Source organism: Pongo abelii, chromosome 9 (genome assembly GCF_028885655.2).
Source record: "Pongo abelii isolate AG06213 chromosome 9, NHGRI_mPonAbe1-v2.0_pri, whole genome shotgun sequence".
NCBI classification, from domain to species: domain Eukaryota; kingdom Metazoa; phylum Chordata; class Mammalia; order Primates; family Hominidae; genus Pongo; species Pongo abelii.
In genome coordinates, this window is record NC_071994.2 from 19370745 (window position 1) to 19394821 (window position 24077).

The 24077-nt window shown below is 42.7% G+C and overlaps 1 protein-coding gene and 1 pseudogene across 4 annotated transcripts in view; one reads left to right on the forward strand and one right to left on the reverse strand.

The window, feature by feature from the left end:
- FNBP4 (formin binding protein 4) overlaps positions 1 to 24077 on the forward strand; it is a 49932-nt gene that overhangs the window by 17102 nt on the left and 8753 nt on the right. For all 4 annotated transcript variants that reach the window (XM_024255129.3, XM_054525743.2, XM_024255131.2 and 1 more), the window contains exons 7-12: positions 4148 to 4486; positions 6372 to 6582; positions 13810 to 13934; positions 16426 to 16530; positions 17896 to 18029; positions 19005 to 19192. In XM_024255129.3, coding sequence (XP_024110897.1) covers positions 4148 to 4486; positions 6372 to 6582; positions 13810 to 13934; positions 16426 to 16530; positions 17896 to 18029; positions 19005 to 19192 — 1102 coding nt within the window. The remainder of the gene's footprint in view (positions 1 to 4147; positions 4487 to 6371; positions 6583 to 13809; positions 13935 to 16425; positions 16531 to 17895; positions 18030 to 19004; positions 19193 to 24077) is intronic.
- On the reverse strand, positions 22919 to 23010 carry LOC112135675 (small nucleolar RNA U13; annotated as a pseudogene).

Below are 24077 nucleotides of genomic sequence, written 5' to 3' on the forward strand. Positions count from 1 at the left end.
TGCGTTAGCCAGAATGGTCTCGATCTCCTGACCTTGTGATCCGCCTGCCTTGGCCTCCCAAAGTGTTGGGATTATAGGCGTGAGCCACCACACCTGGCTTTTTTTTTTTTTTTTTTTTTTTTGATGTGGAATCTCGCTCTGTCACCCAGGCTGGAGCACAGTGGTGCTATCTCGGCTCACTGCAACCTCTGCCTCCTGGGCTCAAGAAGTGATTCTCGTGCCTCACCCTTCTGAGTAGCTGGGATTACAGGCACCTGCCACCATGCCTGGCTAATTTTTGTATTTTTATTAGAGACAGGGTTTCACCATGTTAGTCAGGCTGGTCTCAAACTCCTGACCTTAGGTGATCTACCTGCCTCAGCCTCCCAACGTGCTGAGAATTACAGGCGTAAGCCACTGCGCCTGGTCCACTTCACTTTTTCTTTGAGAGCTTTAGGGTCTCACAGAGGCCTCTTGGATCATTGCAAAGGACGTGGGAGCAGCAGTCCAGACAGGGCACCACTTCACATAGAATCATTCTATTATTTTTCGGATTCCATTGTATGAGACATTTTAAAAATATAAAGATAACTACTTTAAATTAAAAACTACTGCAAGTTGAGTATTTCTTAATTGAAATGCCTGGGATCGGAGATAATTTAGATTTTGAATTTTTTTGAATTCTGAAATATTTGCGTTATACTTAGCAGTTGAGTATTCTTAATCTGAAAATGTGAAATCTAAGATGCTCCAGTGAGCATTTCCTTTGATCATCATGTCAGTGCTCAAATGGTTTCAGATTTAGGATTTTTCGATAACGGATATACTATGTTAGTGAAACCTGAGCATTTCTATAGCCTAATTAGTAAGAAAAGTAAGTTGTATTCCTTAGGGAGTGTATATTGAATTCCAATTTATCTTCAATTTTAAAGACTTTTTTGCATCAAAATATATTTTAATTTTAATTTTTTTCTTTTTGAGACAGAGTCTTGCTCGGTTACCCAGGCTGGAAGGGAGTGGCGCAATTTCAGCTCATTGCATCCTCTGCCTCCCGGTTTCAAGCAATTCTGCCTCAACCTCCCGAGTAGCTTGGATTACAGGCACAACGCCTGACTAATTTTTCTATTTTTTTTAGTAGAGACAAGGTTTCACCAGTTGGTCAAGCTGGTCTTGAACTCCTGACCTCAAGTGATCCACCTGCCTCGGACTCCCAAAGCGCTGGGATTACAGGCGCAAGCCACCGCACCTTTCCTTTTTATCTACTTATTTTTGAGACAGGATCTGACTCTGTCACCCAGGCTGGAGTACAGTGGCACGACCATGGCTCACTGCAGATTTACTCTCCTGAGCTTAAGCAGTCCTGCCTCAGACTGCTGAGTAGCTGGGACTACAGGTGTGCACCACCATGTCTGGTTTTGTTTTTTGTTTTTTTTGTTTGTTTGTTTTTGTTTTTGTTTTTGTTTTTTGTTTTTTTTTTTTAGAGATGAGGTCTCACCGTGTTTGCCAGACAAGTCTCAAACTCTGAGCTCAAGTGATGCTTCTGCCTCGGCCTCCCAAATTGCTTACATTATAGGTGTGAGCTACTGCATGTAGCCCAAAAAAATATTTTAAAATAATATAATTGAGCTAGGCACAGTGGCCCACACCTGTAATCCCAGCACTTTGAGAGGTCAAGGCGGGCAGATCACTTGAGGTTAGGAGTTCAAGACCAGCCTGGCCAACATGGTAAAACCCCGTCTATTAAAAATACTAAAATAACTGGGTGTAGTGGCACACGCTTGTAGTCCCAGCTACTTGGGGGGCTGAGGCAGGAGAATCGCTTGAATCCGGGAGGCGGAGGTTGCAATGAGCCGAGACCGCACCACTGCACTCCAGCCTGGGTGGCAGAGTGAGACTCCATCTCAAAAAAAAATTTAATAATAATAATAAAATGATAATTTAATCAGGGCAGGAAGATTGCTTGAGTCCAGGAGGTGTAAACCAGTCTGGAAAACATAACAAGATCAACCCCATTTCTACAAAAGAAAAATTACCCAGGCAAGGTAGCACACACCTGTAGTCCCAGCTACTCAAGAGGCAGAGGCAAGAGGATAGCTTGAGCCCAGGAGTTCAAAATTATCATTGTGCCAGTGTGCTCCAGCCTGGACAGAGTGAGACCATCCAGAAATAATAATAATAACTTAAATTTACTGTTACAGAAAGGAGGATAGGACAAGTGTTACCCCAATGGGAGAAGCAGATACTTTAAATATAATCACAAATTTCATTTCAGGAATAGTTCATTTTATTTTATTTTATTTTTATTTTTTATTTTTATTATTATTTTTTTTTTCTTTGAGACCTAGCCTCGCTCTGTCGCCCAGGCTGGAGTGCAGCGGCACGATCTCTGCTCACTGCAACCTCCACCTCCCGGGTTCAAGCGATTCTCCTGCCTCAGCCTCCCGAGTAGCTGGGAGTACAGGCCCCACGCCTGGCTAATTTTTGTAGTTTTAGTAGAGACGGGGTTTTACCATATTGGCCAGGCTGGTCTCGAACTCCTGACGATGTGATCCGCCCGCCTCGGCCTCCCAAAGTGCTGGGATTACAGGCGTGAGCCACCACGCCCAGCTATTTTATTTTTTTGAGACAGAGTCTTGCACTGTCGCCCGAACTGGAGTACAGTGGCATGATCTCAGTTCACTGCAACCTCTGCCTCCCAGGTTCAAGCGATTCTTCTGCCTCAGCCTCCCGAATAACTGGGATTACAGGCACATGCCGCCATGCCGGGCTGATTTCTGTATTTTTAGTAGAGATGGGGTTTCACTGTGTTGGCCAGGCTGGTTTCGAACTCCTGACCTTGTGATCCACCTGCCTTGGCCTCCCAAAGTGCTGGGATTACAGGCATGAGCCACTGCGCCTGGCCTAGGAATAGTTCACTTTAGTCTAAATCACCTTCATGGCATACTTACTAAATTTTCTTATCAGGCCCAGCATGGTGGCTCACGCCTGTAATCCCAGCACTTTCGGGGGCTGAGGTGGGCAGATCACCTGAGGTCAGGAGTTTGAGATCAACTTGGCCAACCTGGTAAAACCCTGTCTCTACTAAAAATACAAAAATTGGGCCTGGTGCCAAGGTGGGCAGATCACCTGAGGTCAGAAGCTCGAGACCAGCCTGGCCAGCGTGGTGAAACCTTGTGTCTACTAAAAGTACAAAAAAAATTAGCCAGGCTTGGTGGCTCTCACCTATAATCCCAGCTGCTCAGGAGGCTGAGGCAGGGGAATTGCTTGAACCCGGGAGGCAGACGTTGCAGTGAGCGGACGTCATGCTTTGCACTCCAGCCTGGGCAAGAAGAGCGAGAGTTCGTCTCAAAAACAAAAATGAGCTGAGTGTGGTGGTGCATCCCTGTAATCCCAGCTACTTGGGAGGCTGAGGCTATGAGGCTGGGAATCGCTGGAACCTGGGAGGCAGAGGTTGCAGTGACTTGAGATCACGCAACTGCACTCCTGGGCAACAGAGTGAGACTCTCTCTCAAAAAAAAAAATTATCATCATGCAGAAGAAGGTAAAGATTTATCCAGTCATGTTATGAGCTGACAAAATACTGATCTTAAATCTACCTCTGTTTACTACTAGTCTGCCTTTTGACATCCTGAGAATAGCAGGGAGGATATATTTGAATCCTACCTAGAACTAGGCTCTAATTCAATCAGTGTCTGTCTAAAGTAATAATGTAATGGTATAAATATATACTCACCTGTTGGGAGTAAGTGGTTTTGGCCGGGCGCGGTGGCTCATGCCTGTAATCCCAGCACTTTGGGAGGCTGAGGCGGACGAATCACGAGGTCAGTAGTTTGAGACCAGCCTGGCCAACGTGGTGAAAGGCCTTTACTAAAAATACAAAAAATTAGCTGGGCATGGTGGCGGGCACCTATAATCCCAGCTACTCGGGAGGCTGAGACAGGAGAATAGCTTGAATCCGGGAGGCAGAGGTTGCAGTGAGCCAAGATTGTGCCACTGCACTCCAGCCTGGGTGACAGTGCGAGACTCCATCTCAAAAAAAAAAAAAAGTGGTTTTTACCTTGAGTATTCAGCTACTGAAAACAGTTAATATGAATGTATGTGCAATTGAATGTATGTGCACGTGAGATTTGTTTCAGAATTAAATGAGACTAAATTATTTTGTTTATAGGAAGTAAATGAAGGAATTCAGGCTCTCTCAAATAGTGAGGAGGAGAAGAAAGGGGTGGCAGCATCGCTGCTTGCTCCTTTATTGCCTGAGGGAATAAAAGAAGAAGAAGAGAGATGGAGAAGAAAAGTAATTTGTAAAGAAGAGCCAGTTTCAGAAGTAAAAGAAACAAGTACAACAGTAGAAGAAGCAACAACAATAGTAAAGCCACAGGAAATTATGTTGGACAATATAGAAGACCCTTCTCAGGAGGATCTTTGCAGTGTTGTCCAATCTGGAGAAAGTGAGGAGGAAGAGGAACAAGATACCCTTGAACTGGAGCTAGTTTTGGAAAGGAAAAAAGTAAGCTTTTGAAAGTTACTTGTAGAATGTTTTTTCCTCAGTACTACTCTACAGGGATCATTGTGCTTGACTTACAACCATTATTGGGATTTTGTTTTTCTTATCCCATCATCTAGGTATGTTGAAGCTTACACAGCAAAAACTTTAAACTACAAAGTTGTAGGTTTTTTGGTTCTCGATGATACTTTTGGTAGTTATCGGGGGAACTCGCCCCCAATATTTCAACCTATGTTCTTTCTATTTTCCGTAAGTGTTGGCCAGCTGAGAAATAGAGAGAAAGAGTACAAAGAGGAATTTTACAGCTGGGCCTCCCCGGGTGACATCACATATCAGTGGGACTATGATGCCCACCGGAGCCTCAAACCAGCAAGTTTTTTATTAAGGGTTTCAAAAGGGGAGGGGGGTGTAAGAACAGGGATCATGTGCTTCAAAGGGCAAAAAGGTACTGATAAGGGTCTATGTTCAGTGGTGCACATGCTGTCTTGATAAACATCTTAAACAATAGAAAACAGGGTTCAAGAGCAGAGAACCATTCTGACCACAGATTTACCAGGGCCGGGTTTTTCCCCACCCTAATAAGCGTGAGGGTGCTGCAGGAGACCAGGGCGTATCTCAGTCCTTATCTCAACCGCATAGGACAGACATTCCCAGAGCGGCAGTTTATAGACCTCTCCCCAGGAATGCATTCCTTCCCCAGGGTATTAATATTAATATTCCTTGCTAGGAAAAGAATTTAGCGATATCTTCCCTACTTGCACGTCCATTTGTGGGCTCTCTGCAAGAAGAAAAATATGGCTCTTTTTGCCTGACCCTGCAGGCAGTGAGACCTTATGGTTTTCTTCCTTTGTTCCCTAAAAATTGCTGTTAGTCTGTTCTTTTTCAAGGTGCACTGATTTCATACTGTTCAAACACACGTTTTACAATCAATTTGTATGGTTAACACACTTATAACGGGTCCTGAGGTGACGTACATCCTCAGCTTACTAAGATAACAGGATTAAGAGATTAAAGTAAGAAAGGCAAAAGAAATTGTAAAAGTGTTATTTGGGAATTGATAAATGTCCATATTAAAATGAAATCTTCACAATTTATGTTCCTCTGCCACGGCTCCAGCTGGTCCCTCCATTCAGGATCCCTGACTTCCCACAACAGGTAGTTGATAATCAATAAAGAGACTTGACATTACTCAGACTTATACAAATGGGTACCAGAAAAAAATGGAAAGAATGAATAAGACCTACTATTTGATAGCACAGTAGGGTGACTGTAGTCAATAATTACTGTATATTTTAAAATAACTTTAAAGAATGGAGTTGGATTATTTGTAACTCAAAGGATAAATGCTTGAGGGGATGGTTATCCCATTCTCCATGATGTGCTTATTTCACATTTCATACCTGTGTCAAAACATCTCATGTATCCCATAAATATATACATTTACTATGTACCCACAAAAAAATTGGCAAAATTAAAAAATAAAACTAGAGTGAGTCAGCCGAGTGCAGTGGCTCATGCCTGTAGTCCCAGGACTTTGGGAGGCTGAGCAGGAGATCACTTGAGCCCAGAAGTTGAGACCAATGTGAGCAACATACCCAGATGTCATCTCTTATTAGAAAAAAAAAGTGTGATGACATGTGCCTGTAGTTCCAGCTACTTGGAAGGGTGAGGTGGGAGGATTGCCTGAGCTCACAAGGTTGTAGCTGCAGCGAGCCATGATCATGCCGCTGCACTCCAGCCTGGGCAACAGAGGGAGATCCTGTCTCCAAAAAAAAAAATGCTTTCTGTTCTCAAAGGATTTAAATTTCAACAACATAGTCTTGGCTATTATTCTGATTATACGTATTAATAAGCAGTTAATGACACTAACTTGTCATGTTCTTTGTAGGCAGAGTTGCGAGCCTTGGAGGAAGGAGATGGTAGTGTGTCAGGGTCTAGTCCACGTTCTGATATCAGCCAGCCAGCATCTCAAGATGGAATGCGTAGGCTTATGTCTAAAAGAGGAAAATGGAAGATGTTTGTTCGAGCTACCAGTCCAGAATCTACCAGCAGGAGTTCTAGTAAAACTGGACGAGATACTCCAGAAAATGGAGAAACTGGTAATTTGTGCTTCACATTAAACTTCAGAGTTGAAAGATATAGAGGGGAAGGAAATTCTCTCTTTTTTTGTTTCCTCTTCAACAAAACGGGAGATTGTACTTTTACTCTTTGGGAGAAGTGCTGGGAAGGAAGCTTCCATCCACCTCTCTACCTTTTCCGAATCTATTTCTAGTAAAGGAGTAAGAGCCTGAGAGGCTGACATCCACTGGGTGGTGGTGTATTCAGAGTCCAGTCCCATTTCTTCTCTGTCTACATTGCCCAGCCTCTGTGTGGGTGGGTAGAGAGTTTGATTGTGTCATGAGGACCCAAGTTGTCTTCATTCAGGTAATAAGGACCTTACCATTCATTCATGGTAAGGTCAAAGAGATCCTGCTGCATTTTTAAATCTATTTTCAGAGATCCCTGGATAAAGCTAATATTTGAATCTCCATTTGGCCCTAATTTTTTTTTTCTTTTCCTTTTTGAGACGGAGGTCTCACTCTGTCACCCAGGCTGGAGTACAAAGGCGTGATCTTGGCTCACTGCAACCTCCGCCTCCTAGATTCAAGCAATTCTCTTACCTCAGCCTCCTGAGTAGCTGGAATTATAGGTGCCTGCCACTGCGCCTGGCTATTTTTTGTATTTTTAGTAGAGACGGAATTTAGCCATGTTGGCCAGGCTGTCTCGAACTCCTGATCTCAGTTGATTCACCCGCCTCCCAAAGTGCTGGGATTACAGGCGTGAGCCACCGCTTTCAGCTGTGGCCCTAATTCTGTAGTGGAAAGTTAGCAGTAAGATAAGTACCCCAAACCTTAGTTGAGTACACCTAGAAGAAAATACTTTTATGGATTGTGGTTCAAAAACAGCCCAGTGTTGCTTCACAGGAAACTGAGGCAGAAGGATCCCTGGACCCTAGGAGTTTCCAGGCTAGCTGGGCAACATAGCAAGACCCTGGTTTCTTTAAAAAGAAAAAAGAAAAAAAAGGAACGAAGAACCAAACAAACAAACAAACAAAAAAAACAGGTGATAAATAAAGGCAGACATCCTTGTTTGAATTTCTTCTTTTTATTTATATTTTTTGAGACGGAGTTTCACTCTTGTTGCCCAGGCTGGAGTGCAATGGTGCAGTCTTGTCTCACTGCAACCTGTGCCTCCTGGGTTCAAGTGATTCTGCTGCCTCAGCCTCCTGAGTAGCTGGGATTACAGGAGCCCACCACCACGCCCAGCTAATTTTTTGTATTCTTCAGTAGAGATGGAGTTTCGCCATGTTGGCAAGGCTGGTCTCGAACTCCTGACCTCAGGTGACCTGCCCACCTTGGCCTTGCAAGGTGCTGGGATTACAGGCATGAGCCACCACCCCTAGCCTGAATTTTTTCTTTTCAGTTGGCAGTTCGGAATAACATAAAGGAAAATTCTGTAAATCCTCTTTATCTTTTCATTATTCTTGCTCCCTACCCCATGGTCGTTTTTTTTTTTTTTTTTTGAGACGGAGTCTTGCTGTGTTCCCCAGCCTGGAGTGCAGTGGTACAATCTCTGCTCACTGGAACCTCCAGCTCCCAGGGTCAAGCAATTCTCTGCCTCAGCCTCCCGAATAGCTGGGATTACAGGCGCCTACTACCATGCCCAGCTAGTTTTTGTGTTGTTAGTAGAAATGGGGTTTCACCATGTTGGCCAGGCTGGTCTCAAACTTCTGACCTTAGGTGATCTGCCCACCTTGGCCTCCCAAAGCAATGGGATTACAGGCATGTAATCCCAGCTGCGCCCAGCTATTTTCTCTGTCCTTTATAAACATATATCCTTCCAGACCATGTTCTTTATATACGTTTACAGTTAGGTATGTATGAGTGTGTTTATATGTATATATGTAAATTTTACCATATATGAGAGCATATAGATTATTAGGCAACATACAGTTTTCACTTAACAACGTGCCTTAAAAATTATTGTTCATTGGTTAAAACTGAGTGGTGTAGATGTGCGTATTTAACTCTACCCACTGTTGATGGACATTTAAATTGTGTCCATGTTTCACTAAAAAAAAAAATTGCTGCATTTGTACTATGGAAAAAAACCCTATAGAGCACTCAAATGTCCATTAGAGGTATCATAGATAAATTGTGGTGCATTCTTTATTTTTTTATTTTTTTTGAGACGGAGTCTTACTCTGTCGCCCAGGCTGGAGTGAAGTGGAGGATCTCAGCTCACTGCAACCTCCACCCTCCGAGTTCAAGCGATTCTCCGGCCTCAGCCTCCCAAGTAGCTGGGATTACAGGCGCCTGCCACTGCACCTGGCTAATTTTTGTATTTTTAGTAGAGACGGGGTTTCACCATCTTGGCCAGGCTGTTCTTGAACTCCTGACCTTGTGATCCACCCGCCTCGGCCTCCCAAAGTGCTGGGATTACAGGCGTGAGCCCCCACACCCGGATTACAGGCATGAGCCACCACACCCAGCCCTGTGGTGTACTCTTAGAAAGGAATACTAAGCAGCAGTGACAAAGTGAACGTACCATAGTTATGGGCATCAATGTGGCTTAATCATAGAAACAATAATATTTACTTTCGGAGGGTAAAGCAGAAAGATCATTTGAGGCCAGGAGTCAAGACCAGCCTGGACAATATAGCAAGACACCATCTCTAAAATGTTTTTTAAAAATTAGCCAGTGTGGTGGCACACGGATAGAATCCCAGCTGCTCAGGATGTTGAGGGAGGAAGATAGCTTGAGCCCAGGAGTTCGAGGCTGCAGTGAGCTATGATTACACCACTACACTCCATCCTTAGTGACAGAGCAAGACCCTGCCTCAAAAGAAAAAGAAAAACAGACTGGTGCATGGTGGCTCACGCCTGTAATCCCAGCACTTTGGGATGCCATGGTGGGTGGATCACCTGAGGTCAGGAGTTCAAGACCAGCCTGGCCAACATGGTGAGACCCTGTCTCTACCAAAATTGCAAAATAGGCTGGACGTAGTGGCTACTTGGGAGACTGAGGTAGGAGAATCACTTGAACTGGGGAGGTGGAGGTTGTGGTGAGCTGAGATGGCGCCACTGCACTCCAGCCTGGGCAATAGAAGGAGACTCCATCACAAAAAAAAAAAAAAAAAAAAAAAAATGTGGCTGAGTGCAGTGGCTGAAGTCTATAATCCCAGCACTTTGGGAGGCCGTGGCAGGCAGATCACGAGGTCAGGAGATCGAGACCATCCTGGCCAACATGGCGAAACCCCGTCTCTACTAAAAATACAAAATTATCTGCACCTGGTGGTACTCGCCTGTAATCCCAGCTACGTGGGAGACTGAGGCAGGAGAATCACCTGAACCCAGGAGGCGGAAGTTGCAGTGAGCCGAGTTTGTGCCACTGCACTTCAGCCTAGGTGACAGAGTGAGACTCTGTCTCGGGGAAAAAAAAACAAATACATTATGTATATTGTGCTTAAAGATCTGTCCATGAGGAAGCTAAAGGAACATAATGACTGACACCATGAGGGTAGAGGTCATGTCTGGTGTGGCTGTGATGGCAGAGAAGCCTGGGAAAACTCAATATTAACATGTTAATATTTTGATATTTTAATAAGCCATGTTATATTTACTTTTTTTTTTGAGACGGGGTCTCACTCTGTCACCCAGGCTGGACCACAGTGTCACGATCGTGGCTCACTGCAACTTCCACCGCCCGGGTACAAGCAGTTCTCCTATCTCAGCCTCCCGAGTAGCTGGGATTACAGGCGCGCGCCTCCATGCCCAGCTAATTTTTGTATTTTTAGTACAGACAGGGTTTCACCATGTTGGCCAGGCTAATCTCGAACTCCCGACCTCAGGTGATCCGCCCGTCTCTGCCTCCCAAAGTGTTTGGATTACAGGCGTGAGACACTGCGCCTGACCAATTTACTTGAATTTTTGTTTCTTTTAAGAGATAGGATGTTGGCCTGGCTCACGCCTATAATCCAAGCACTTTGGGAGACCGAGACAGGTGGATCACCCGAGGGTGAGAGTTCAAGACCAGCATGACCAACGTGGAGAAACCCTGTCTCTACTAAACAAACAAACAAACAAAAATATATAAAACTAGCCAGGCGTGGTTGCGCATGCCTGTAATCCCAGCTACTCAGGAGGCTGAGGCAGGAGAATCGCTTGAACCTGGAAGGCAGAGGTTGTGGTGAGCCGAGATCACGCCATTGCACTCCAGCCTGGGCAACAAGAGCAAAACTCCCATCTCAAAAGAAAAAGGAGACAGGATTTTACTCTGTCATCCAGGCCGAATGTAGTTGACATAATCATAATGCAGCTTTGAATTCATGGGCTCAATTGATAGCTCCTTCCTCGCTCTCCCAAAGTGCTGGAATTATAGGCTTGTGCCACCTCACTGAGCTAATTTTATTCTTTATATTATATGCATTTGTTAAGCTGTTTCACAATAAATAATACTGTGGTAACATCCTGATGAATATATTTTATGTGCATTCTAGTTTCACAACAGTAAAGATTCCTAGTGGTATATTGCTAGGTCAAAGGGGTGTGTGCATTCTAATTTAATAGAGCCTGTGTACTTGCCCTCCAAAACATTCTAGTCTTTAACTCTAGCCATCCTTAAAATTGTTAAATTCTTGGACCTGCCACCAGATAGAAGACTTTTAATATATAATGGCATTAAAAATTAACAAATGGGATTAGTGGGAAGATTTTGTTTCAGACAATTTGATAATAAAGAGGGAATATTAATGATCAGGCAAAAGGAGAGCCAGGCTATTATATTATAAGGTTAAGGACTTAATAAAAAGTTTTAGGCCGGATGCAATGGCTCACCTTTAATCCCAGCATTCTGGGAGGCTGAGGCAGGAGGATTACTTGAGTCCAGGAGTTCGAGACCAAACTGGGCAACATAGTGAGAATTTGTCTCTACTAAAAAACAAAAAATGAGGCTGGAGGAGGTCAAGACTGCAATAAGCTGTGATCATACCACTATATTCCCACCTGGGCAACAGTAAGACCGTGCCTCAAAAAAAAAGCCAGGCACCGTGCCTCACATCTGTAATCCCAGCAGTTTGGAAGGCTGAGGTGGACAAATCACTTGAGGCCAGGAGTTTGAAACCAGCCCGGCCAACATGACAAAACCCTGTCTCTACTAGAAAAAAAAAAAAAAAAAAAAATTAGCTGGGCATGGTGGCAAACGCCTGAAGCCCCAGCTACTTGGAAGGCTGAGGCAGGAGAATTGCTTGAACCCAGGAGGTTGAGGTTGCAATGAGCCGAGATAGCTCCACTGTTCTCCAGCCTGGGCAACAAAGATTCCATCTCAAAAAAAAAAAAAGTTTAAAATATTAAAAGCTATTTAAAGTCACATTTTTACTTCTAATCCTGAAGATGAAGGATTAACCAAAGTCATGGTTTTCACATTTGAGGTATTTTTGGCTTTTTAAAAAATTATTATTATTTTTTAGACGGAGCTTTGCTCTTGTTGCCCAGGCTGGACTGCAATGGTGCAATCTCGGCTCACTGCAACCTCCACCTCCCAGGTTCAAGCGATTCTCCTGCCTCGGCCCCCTGAGTAGCTGGGATTACAGGCGCCCAGCACCACGCCCAGCTAATTTTTTGTATTTTTAGTAGAGGCAGGGTTTCACCATGTTGGCCAGGCTGGTCTTGAACTGACCTCAGGTGATCCACCTGCCTCAGCCTCCCAAAGTGCTGGGATTACAGGCGCGAGGCACCGTCCCCGGCCATTTTTGGCTTTTTAACTGGCAGTCATTCAGGCTGTGTGAATTAGTTTGAGTATGCAGGTGTTGCAAAGCAAAGATAAAAGAGTTCATATTGTGTGCTCCGTTGAAGTTGGTAGACCTCTTCTCTTTTGGAGATTCCCATTACCAATAGCACCAACTAAGTAGGTGGATTCAATATAGATGTCTGTAAGTCTTCACCAGGTCAGGAAGGAAGTTACCAGATGGTTTGAAAATAATGATGCATGCCGGGCGTGGTGGCTAACGCCTGTAATGCCAGCGCTTTGAGAGGCCTAGCCGGGCGGATCACCAGTCAGTAGTTTGAGACTAGCCTGATTAACATGGTGAAACCCCATCTCTACTAAAAATACAAAATTAGCCAGGCTTGGTGGCACATGCCTGTAATCCCAGTTACTTGGGAGGCTGAGGCAGGAGAATCACTTGAACCTGGGAGGTAGAGGTTGCAGTGAGCTAAGATCACGCCACTGTACTCCAGCCTGGGCAACAAGAGCGAAACTCCGTCTCAAAAAAAAAAAAATTATGATGCAACCTGGGTGCAGTGGCTTACACCTATAATCCCAGCACATTGGGAGGCTGAGGCAGGCAGATTACGTGAGTCCAGGAGTTTGAGACCAGCCTGGGCAACATGGCGAAACCCCATCTCTACTAAAAATACAAAAACTAGCTGAACACGGTGGCACCTGCCTGTAGTCCCAGCTACTTGGGAGGTTGAGGTGCGAGGATCTGTTGAGCCTAGGAGGTCGAGGCTGCAGTGAGCCGAGATCATGCCACTGCACTCCAGCCTGGGTGACAGAATGAGACCCTGTCTCTAAAAAATAATAATGCTAATAATGTTGCTCTTTTGAGCACCTTCCCCTGCAACTTGTTAAAGAATTCTTACATACTCAGGTTTGCTGTCTAGCTATTGTAAGTAATTGAAGCAGTGATATTCTGGAAGAGATTAGAAAAGATGTTAAGGAGAAGGAGAAAGCAGAAACTTCAGGGTAATTTGATAGGCTAAAGTAAATTTTACTTATAGATGTATTTTAAGAAAGTTGATTATAAAGAATTTTTATTCTATTTATTTATTTTTTGAGACGGAGTCTCACTCTTGTCACCCAGGCTGGAGTATAGTGGCGCAATCTTGGCTCACTGCAACCTCCGCCTCTTGGGTTCAAGCAAATCTCCTGCCTCAGCTGGGACTACAGGCACTTGCCACCATGCGTGGCTAATTTTTTGTATTTTTAGTAGAGACAGGGTTCTACTGTGTTAGCCAGGATGGTCTTGATGTCCTGACCTCGTGATCTGCTCACCTCCAAATGCCAAAGTGGTAGGATTACAGGCGTGAGCCACTGCGCCCGGCCCTGAATTGTTTTTGGGTTATAAAGACAGTAGGCTAACATGTTTGAAGAGTTTTAACAAGTAAGTAAAACAGGCAAGAGAGAAAGAACTAATAATCTTTTGCAGATATCTGCTATGGGGGAAAATGTATATAGTGTTCTATAAGTATTGGTACTTTGGTTTAATTTTAGATTTTTTTTTACAGCAATTGGTGCTGAAAATTCAGAAAAAATAGATGAGAATTCAGATAAAGAGGTGGAAGTAGAAGAATCTCCAGAGAAAATAAAAGTACAAACAACACCAAAAGTAGAAGAAGAACAGGATTTGAAAGTATGTATATTACTTAATGCAACTTGACAAATTTTTATTATTATTATTATCATTATTTTGAGACGGAGTCTTGCTCTGTCACCCAGGCTGGAGTGCAGTGGCACAATCTCAGCTCACTGCAACCTCTGCTTCCTGGGTTCAAGCCATTCTCCTGCTTCAGCCTCCCCAGTAGCTGGGATTACAGGCACGCACCACCACTCCCAGCTAATTTTTGTATTTTTAGTAGAAACGGGGTTTCACCATGTTGGCCAGGCTGGTCTCGAACTCCTGGCCTCGTGATTCCCCCACCTTGGCCTCCCAAAGTGCTGGGATTACAGGCGTGAGCCACTGCGCCCAGCCCACCAAAATTTTTTTTTTTTTTTTTTCTTTTCTTTTTTCCAAGAGGGAGTGTTGCTCTGCCATCCAGGCTGGAGTGCAGTGGCCCGATCTTGGCTCACTGCAACCTCTGCCTCCCAGGTTCAAGCACTTCTGCTTCAGCCTCCCAAGTAGCTGAGATTACAGGCACCCACCTCCACGCCTGGCAAGTTTTTTTTTTTTTTTTTGTGAGTCGGTGTCTCGCTCTGTTGCCCAGGCTGGAGTGCAGTGGCACGATCTCGGCTCACTGCAAGCTCCACCTCCTGGGTTCACACCATTCTCCTGCCTCAGCCTCCCGAGTAGCTGGGACTACAGGTGCCCGCCACCACGCCTGGCTAATTTTTTGTATTTTTAGTAGAGACGGGGTTTCACCATGTTAGCCAGGATGGTCTGGATCTCCTGACCTCGTGATCCACCTGCCTCGGCCTCCCAAAGTGCTGGGATTACAGGTGTGAGCCACCGCACCGGGCCCCAATTTTTTTTTAATGCCATTTATTAAACTGCTTTCTGTTAACAAGTAGTAAAAGTAATCTTTACTGTTTCCAAACCTAAATTGTTTACTTGGTTAGGTGAAAAGATCATATTTAAGTCTGAAATAATTAAGGCTTACTTGATACTGAGAAATTATCTACAATTCTAACTGCTCAATTGCTTTCTTCAAATTAAGCCTCTGTTTGAGAAGCAGTAGCTTATAGGCTGCTCTAGTTTGGGAGAAAAGTCACAGATTTAATTCCTCTGTGAAATACTTGTCTTTACACAAAGGCAAATTTAGTTTGAATTGCATTTCTAACCTAATCTCATGGGAGAGTTGGACCAAATAAGTATTGGCTGTTTAAGGGTGGTCTGTTGGAAAAACCACTTAACATATTCCTTTGACTTGAAAGAGTATCCAGTTACTAGTTAGGAAACAACCAAGTAGAAGGGACTGGAATAATTAATTTTGTTTCAGGCTTCAGCAGGTGGCTAATATAAGGAATTAATGGATAAATGGCAATTTGACAATATTGGTATTTATATCATTCAGGATCTATTTTTTCTAGCTTCATTGAGCTGTAATTGACTATACATATATCTTGCATGTACTATGTCATAATTTGTTATATGTATATATTAAGATATGATTATCACAAACCAGGTAAAGTAACTTACATATCACCTTACCTTGGAGAGTTGTCTTGTGTTTGTATGTGGGGATAACACATAAGATCTATACTCTTAACAAATTTCAGGCATTGTTAACTGTAGTCACCATGCAGTGCTTTAGATTTCCAATTTTTTTTTTTTTTTTTTTTTTGAGACGGAGTCTTGCTCTGTCACCAGGCTGGATTGCAGTGGCACAGTCTTGGCTCACTGCAACCTCCACCTCCCGGGTTCAAGCAATTCTCCTGCCTCAGCCTCCCGAGTAGCTGGGACTACAGGTGTGCACCACCATGCCCACTTAATTTTTGTATTTTTAGTAGAGGCGGGGTTTCACGATGTTGGCGAGGATGGTCTCTATCTCTTGACCTTGTGATCCGCCTGCCTCAGCCTCCCAAAGTGCTGGGATTACAGGTGTGAGCCACCACACCCGGCCCCAAAATTTATTTTATAACTGAAAGTTTGGTATTCTTTGACCAATATCTCCCCATATCCCCCTGTCTCCAGCCCCTGGCAACCACCATTCTAATTCTGCTCTTTGAGTTTAGCTTTTCAATATTGGGATCCATTTGCAACTATTGAATTCCATGTTGTATTAGAATGCATTATGATGGGCTGGGCACGGTGGCTCACATCTGTAATCTCAGCACTTTCGGAGACTAAGGCGGGAGGCTGACTTGAGACCAGGAGTTCAGGAGCACCCTGGGCAATAGCAAGACCTTTGTCTGAAACAAAATAATTGTTTTGAATAATTTTTAAAATGCATTGTGATTATGTAGATATGCATTTGATTCCTGTCATTATTTGTCACTTTGTTATGTGTATTATGTTACTATAAATTAGAATTTTATATTCTGGATAACTAAATACAGCTGTTTGGGGAAGGCTGTTTATAGGCAGACCCATGTTTCTAATATCTATAAGAATAAATGAAGGATTGTACATAATACAGAAAATGTTACGGATTCTAGTTTTACTTTTTTTCTTTTTTGCATTATAGTTTCAGATTGGAGAACTGGCAAATACCCTGACAAGTAAATTTGAATTTCTAGGCATTAATAGACAATCCATCTCCAACTTTCATGTGCTGCTCTTACAGACTGAGGTAAGTCTTTTTTTTTTTTTTTTTTTTTTTTTTGGCATAAACAGTTAAGTGTTTGAATGAAATGCTGTATGTGTTACGATTCTGTCTTGCTTACATTTTAAGCCTAAATTTAAATTTTTAACCTTGAAGAATATTTGAGCCAACAATCCAGGAAATAAACTTTATTAACCAAAGCACAGTAAATAGACTTTTTTCTCACAAATTAAAATTATATTCTCATGGTCAGATGAGGCCATGTAATGTTGAAGGTACTTTGTAAGTGTTAAAGCATTATAAGTCTGTTTAAAAAGAAAAGTTGAGTCCTATTTGTAACCTGCATACTTTACAAAATGGCTCCTTAGGTAAGGAGCTCCTGTAGGAAGCTGACTAATTTTCTTAAGAACTGAACCCTTGGCCAGGCACGGTGGCTCACACCTGTAATCCCAGCACTTTGGGAGGCCGAGGCAGGTAGATCACCAAGGTCAGGAGTTCGAGACCAGCCTGACCAACATGGTGAAACTCCATCTCTACTAAAAATACAAAATTAGCCGGGCATGGTGGCCACACACCTGTGATCCCAGCTACTCGGGAAGCTGAGGCAGGAGAATCGCTTGAACCCAGGAGGTGGAGGTTGCGAGCAGAGATTGCTCCACTGTACTCTAGCCTGGGCGACAGAGCCAGAGTCCAAGTCCGTCTCAAAAAAAAAAAAAAAAAAGAAGAACTGAACCGTTAACTGTGATTACTAACAGTACTGGAATAAGTGAACTATCTCCCAGAAAAAGTAAAACTACTGGGGAAACCAATCTTAATAAGTCCAAAGGGGAAGACAAAACTACTACTACTCATTTTCACACATATTGGAGAGTTGGTAGTGTAAAAATATACTGGAACCCAATTTCATTTTTCAGAACTCTGCTGTGTACTTAAGATGTTTTTTTGAGACGGAGTTTAACTCTTGTCGCCCAGGCTGGAGTACAATGGCACAATCTCGGCTCACCACAACCTCCGCCTCCCGGGTTCAATTGATTCTCCTGCCTCAGCCTCCCGAGTAGCTGGGATTACAGGCGCCTGCCACCACGCCCAGCTAATTTTTGTATTTTTAGTAGAGACAGGGTCTCACCTTGTTGGCCAGGCTGGCCTTGAACTCCTGACCTCAGGTGATCCACCCGCCTCAGCCTCCCAAAGTGCTAAGATTACAGGCGTGAGCCACCATGCCTGGCCTTAAGATTATTTTATGAGATGAAGATGGGGTTTATTTTCCTCTCTGGTCTATTCTCCTGCCAGAGCACAGGGATATAGTCTTGGAGCAGAAGGTTTATATCCCCTTTGCCTGTGTCTCCTGACATGTAATAATAAGTCTTTAACTTATTTGTCTGCTTATTCTAGACTCGAATTGCAGACTGGCGGGAAGGGGCTCTTAATGGAAACTACCTTAAACGAAAACTTCAGGATGCAGCAGAACAACTAAAACAGTATGAAATAAACGCCACTCCTAAAGGCTGGTCCTGCCACTGGGACAGGTACGCACTCTTCTCCCCTTTTCACCTTTCACCTTTGACATCTCAGACATGATTTGTGATCACCACCATCTGACGACATGACAGCCTGTCTGGAGACTGAGAGCAGCTGCAGTTAGCGGTGCTGGGCAGGCAAAGCACCGCAAGCACAAAGTTTGGCCAGCCACACATTGGAGAAACAAAAGCAATGTTTAAAGTGTTCCATGTAACGGATTTTTTCCCAAGATATGGACAAAGCTGGTTTTTACTCTCCAGAGTGTTGCACGGAGTAGGGCGGGCTTGGGGGTTAAGCGCATGCGAGAGCTCTGTGCGCTTTACAGGACCTCTGGAAGCAACTACTCCTGATTAACCTCGGTGAAGTTAAGGAAAACTTCGTGGCTGAAGATGTGAATGAAGAACAAGATTACTATCCTCTGCCAGCAGGTCAGATGAAAACATTTCTTTATATATTTGGCTTTTCTTGATTTTTTTTTCGTTATTTGAAATCTTTGCTCTTTTATTTTTCAGCTCCCAGATCCTCTCCCTCTCTTTAGCTTTCACTGTGTTTGATATCAAGAATATGAAATGTGAATTCCACGGTCCAAGAGGGGAAGAGTCACCTTTCACAAACTTCGTTGTTCTCTTCTTTGGAAGGGAAATTAGTGTTCTAGGCGATTGAGTCCCTTCATTAATGAAACTTGAAACCCTGTTATGCATTGGCAAATAACAAAAAAAGAGAAAAGTGTTTTCTAAGTCTCATCTGTTGGAGTGAGAGGGTTCAGGGCTGTATTCACAGAGTTGCTGGCAGTGCAAATAGCTTTGAATTATCCTTGGTTCTCCATTCTCAATTGTCAAAGCTCTTTGTTGCCTTTGTGAATAGCAGTCCGTTAAGAGGTTCGTCCCTGTGAGAGCAGACTGCTGTCCTGGGACAGGACCAAATGGAAGTGTCTTTGTAGGAGAACGGGTTTTAAAACATGTGTTTTCTTTCTTGTAATTTAGGGATCATAGACGGTATTTCTATGTAAACGAACAGTCGGGCGAGTCTCAGTGGGAGTTTCCAGATGGTGAAGAGGAAGAAGAAGAAAGCCAAGCACAAGAAAGTAGAGATGAGACTCTTGCCAAACAGACCTTGAAAGACAAAACTGGCACTGATTCAAATTCTACAGAATCCTCTGAAACTTCCACAGGTGAGACAATTTACCTTGTACTAATTGGGCCAAAATGACTTTAGAGGAAAAATCTTATTAATTTACATTATTAAAAGAAAAGATTTTATGTCATAATAGTATAAGCCTCTGATTGAGAATCGTGGTGTGAACTAAAACAAGGAATGCATGAGTTATTATGGTTAGAAATCAGCATACTGTTGTTATCATGTGTAAAACTATGCCCCAAAATGAAAAGATAAGCCAATAGATTTTGATTTTAAAAGATTGTTTTATAACCATTCTATCATGCCACTGACTAAGCTATGGGTCTCCAAAAATAGAAATGCTTGTGCTGAGGAACTAGATAGTTGAACTGTCAATATATGTGGCATGCTGAGATTTGTTATACATTTCTATACAACACTTAGTCTGTTAACATTGCAACCTCATTTCTCACCTCCACTAATCTTACAAAAAGCGTGGTTGGTACAAATCAAAATGATATGAAGAAATGCCATTAGTACTTGTTTCAGAGAAGCAAAATAATTGATCATGAAAAATCACCAGCAATCTTCTGGTCTAAAACAATTGGCAATAGGATGGCTCATTCCATTTTTAAGGTACTCTTAAAAGAATTTAGTTTAGTTACATACATTTTTTAAAAGATAGCCTTTCATGCTCTTCAGTTCCTTTAGTTTTTAAAAAGTTTCCAGTGTGTAAAGAAACTTCCACCTGTTAATCTTAAGAATTGGTAGCTATTTGTTAAACTGATGGCATATGAAGGCAAGAGTCTATGAGTCGTTTCTAAAGTAATAGATCTTTGAAAATTTAAAAAAGTGACATTTGTCAATAACAGAGTTAAGAGCTGAATTCTTTTGTCTAAAACTTATCCAAATTGATGCTTGTACTCTACTGGCTCCCTGATCATAGTAGAAAAGCACTAGTAATGTACCAAATGAAACTGGTTGTGTGCCAGATGATTTTGTTAACTTCTTAAATAGCCTAGAAATCGCCAGCAGGTCACATACAACTGCAGTGATAATTTTAGAACATAGCAAAAGGCTGATTTTATTCTACTTCACATTTTAGAAGTGCATTTTCTCAAGTTACAGGGCATTTCACTTCCCTTTTACATGAAGAGATTTTCTTTTGAATATTTTTCCTCTCTTTTGGTAGCAGTGATAGACATGACTAATAATATATTGGTTCTTTTTGTTTGCTTTTTAGCAGTTAATGAACTGAAAAGGCTTGATCGTGGTTCTGGATAGGTGGCTCCACTCCTGACCACTGTCAACATCCCTTATATGTTCCAAAGTTGAAAATTCCACTGTTACCAATTCTGAATGTTCTGTGAACACTTTAGATGAGTATTAAGCTGTTTTCTCCCTTTATGACACACATAGCTGATACTGTCTGGTAAAAGGAGGCTCTTGAGCCATTCCTATTTAATTAAAACAGAACTAGTTGTAGTGTAGGAAAAGCCACTGATAAAACAGGATATATTCTTAAGCCTGTCTTTATTGAGAACCCCTAGAATTGCAGGATAAACTTGATCTAAGTAAAATCCAAATCTTACACTAAGTTCTGTGAGATTTAAGAGCAATAGTCAACAGTTCTAAGCCTAATAAAGAGAGCTCTTAGCTCAGTGGTGGTTAAAACCAGCTATCTTTTAAAGAAGAGAAAAAACAAAACACAGCAATGCCCTGTCTCTTCAGAAAATTGTTTTAAAAAGTTAGCCAGGCATAGTTAGTGGCCCACACCTGTAGTCCCAGCTGTTTGGGAGGTTGAGATGGGAGGATTGCTTGAGCCCAAGATTTTGAGGCTGCAGTAAGCCATAATTGTACCACTGCACTCCAGCCTGAGCGACAGAGAACCAAGACCCTGTCTCAAAAATAAAGTGGGGGAAGGGGTGCAAAATTACACTGTGAGAAGCCAAGGAAGTTTCAAAGTTCTGTTTATTTTTCTAAGTCATTTTTAATCATTATTTGTTGTTTCAGTGTTTGAATTTAACATTATGTTTTTAAAGATGGAGTGGGTTCTAAAGATGAGTTGGGTTCAAGATATCCAACATATCTTTTATATTGGGCTTATGTCACTTAGGTGAAGTTTAGCCCCTTTTTCTTTTTAATCTCTGTGGAACAATTTGTATAATTTCTTGCTTTAAATTGCTAAACTGAGCTCTTCATTCAAAATACTAAACAATAATTTCTCTTTAGGGGGAAAATTAAGGAAGGCTTTCTATACATAGAAATAAAGATGCCTAGGCCGGGTGCAGTGGCTCATGCCTGTAATCCCAGTACTTTGGGGGGCTGAGGCGGGTGGATCACCTGAGGTTAAGAGTTCAAGACCAGCCTGGGCAACATGATGAAACCCTGCCTCTACTAAAAGTACAAAAATTAGCTGGGCGTGGTGGCAGGCGCCTGTAATCCCAGCTACTCGGAGGCTGATGCACGAGAATCGCTTGAACCTGGGAGGCGAAGGTTGCAGTGAGCCAAGATCACGCCACTCTAGCCTGGGCGACAGAGCAAAACTCTTATCTAAAAAAAAAAAAGACACCTAGAGAAACAAGGTTCTTAGGTGCAGTGACTCATACCTGTAATTCCCGCACTTTGGGAGTTTGAGGCAAGAGGATCACTTGAGCTCAGGAATTCAAAACCAGCCTGGGCAACATGGCAAGACCCCATCTTTGCAGAATATTAGCCTAGCTTGGTGGCACGAGTATGTGGTCCTAGCTACTTGGAAGGCTGAGGTGGGAAGGATCACTTGAGCCTGGTAGGTTGAAGCTGCAGTGAGCTATATTCACACCATTGCACTCTAGCTTGAACAACAAAGTGAGATCCTGTCTCAGAAAAAGGAAAAATTACAGCTCACGGCTGTAATCCCAGCACTTTGGGAGGCCAAGGCACGCAGATCACTTGAGGTCAGGAGTTTGAGACCAGCCAACATGGTAACACCCTGTCTCTACTAAAAATACAAAAATTAGCCAGGTGTCGTGGCGGGTGCCTGTAATCCCAGCTACTCGGGAGGCTGAGGCAGGAGAATCGCTTGAACCCAGCAGGCAGAGATTACAGTGAACCGAGATTACACCTCTGCACTCCAGCCTGGGCAACAAAGTGAGACTCCGTCTTAAAAAAAAAATTAAGAATTTGTATTCTCATAACATATTCAGTTTTAAGCTTGTAGCTTTTAAATCTTTGAGCACGTAATAAAAGCTGCATAGGCCAAGCGTGGTGGCTCATGCTTGTAATCCCAGCACTTTGGGAGGCTGAGGCAGGAGGATCACCTGACGTCGGGAGTTCAAGAGCAGCTTACCCAATATGTAGAAACTCTGCCTCTACTAAAAATACAAAATTAGCCAGGCATGGTGGCATGCCTGTAATCCTAGCTACTCGGGAGGCTGAGGCAGGAGAATCACTTGAACCCGGGAGGCGGAGGTTGTGGTGGGCCAATATCACACCATTGCACTCCAACCTGGGCAACAGGTGCAAGAGTCCATCTAAAAAAAAAAAAAAAGGCTGTATATACCACTTTAATCTGTCCTTGGGCTTCAGACTTAAATATTCTCTTAAACAGCAAAAATACCAACTAGGTTTAATTTAAAAGCAAGGAGAAGCATCATTGTAATACGACATCCATGTGTATTCAAACTAGAATTTTCTGATGGTCTTCATAAGGTAAAGGAGATAATTGTCATTACTATGACACAGCTTTTATAATTTGAATAAACTTAGTTGGAGATTGGAGTATTTTTATTATTTATTTTCATGTGAGACGGGTAATGTGCTGACCTCATAACAAAGTTTGAGGGAGACACATTGTACGTGAGAATTTGAAGTGCTTATGAAATACAAAAGCAGAGGCCAGGTGCGGTGGCTCACATCTGTAATCCCAGCACTTTGGGAGGCCAAGGCACACAGATCACTTGAGGTCAGGAGTTTGAGACCAGCCTGGCCAACATGGCGAAAACCCCTCTCTTACTAAAAATACAAAAATTAGCCGCATGTGGTGGCGTGGGCCTGTAATCCCGGCTACTCGGGAGGCTGAGGCAGGAGAATCGCTTGAACCTGGGAGGCAGAGGTTGCGGTGAGCCAAGATTGCATCACTGCGCTCTGGCGTGGGCAAGAGAGTAAGACTCCATCACAAAAAAAAAAAAAAAAAAAAGAAGAAGAGTATTGGATTCCCATATTCTAAAAATGCTCCTCGTTTGTGGCTAAATTTATCAAGTCTAGTTTAATCTCATATTTACAGAGTTTAGTTAATTCTAATTAGCTTTGTTGGAGGTCATAAACCACATTATTAACCTTGAACCGACTCTGTGTTTACTTGAGTTCCTCTGCATAATAGCATGTCACCATCATAAACATGTTGGTATTGCATTATGCTTCTAGAGGAGACATCCACCAATATTTGAAAATCTGGCTGATCCGAGTGCAGTGGTGTTTACAACTAATTGATCACAACCAGTTACAGATTTTGTTTCTTCTCCAGTCCTGCTGCTTCACTTGACTAGCCTTTTTAAAAAAAGAAAGAAAATAGAGAAAATCTTAACTTACATTTACTTACTATATGTTGTGATTAGTTTAATAGAAGGGAGTTTAATCCTTAATAATTAAGTTAATCCTCGACGTTTATCAACTTAGTTCTGATGTAGTCCTTGTGTACTGTTATATAATGTAGACTACTTGGCCATACTTGACTTTGTCTAAAAGTTAATGCATAAATTAATACTAAATATGGCCAAATACAAAAGTTTAATGAGTCATTTGAGGTCATTTAGCCAGAAACCTGCATTTATGTTCCTGGTGAATTTCTTTCAATGTCCTTTTCCAAAAGTGGCAGTAAGCAGCTGTCTTAAAATAATTAAGGAGACAGTGGGAATGATGTTGTTAAAGTCTTTTACACAATGTGTTGTCTGTCTGTTCCA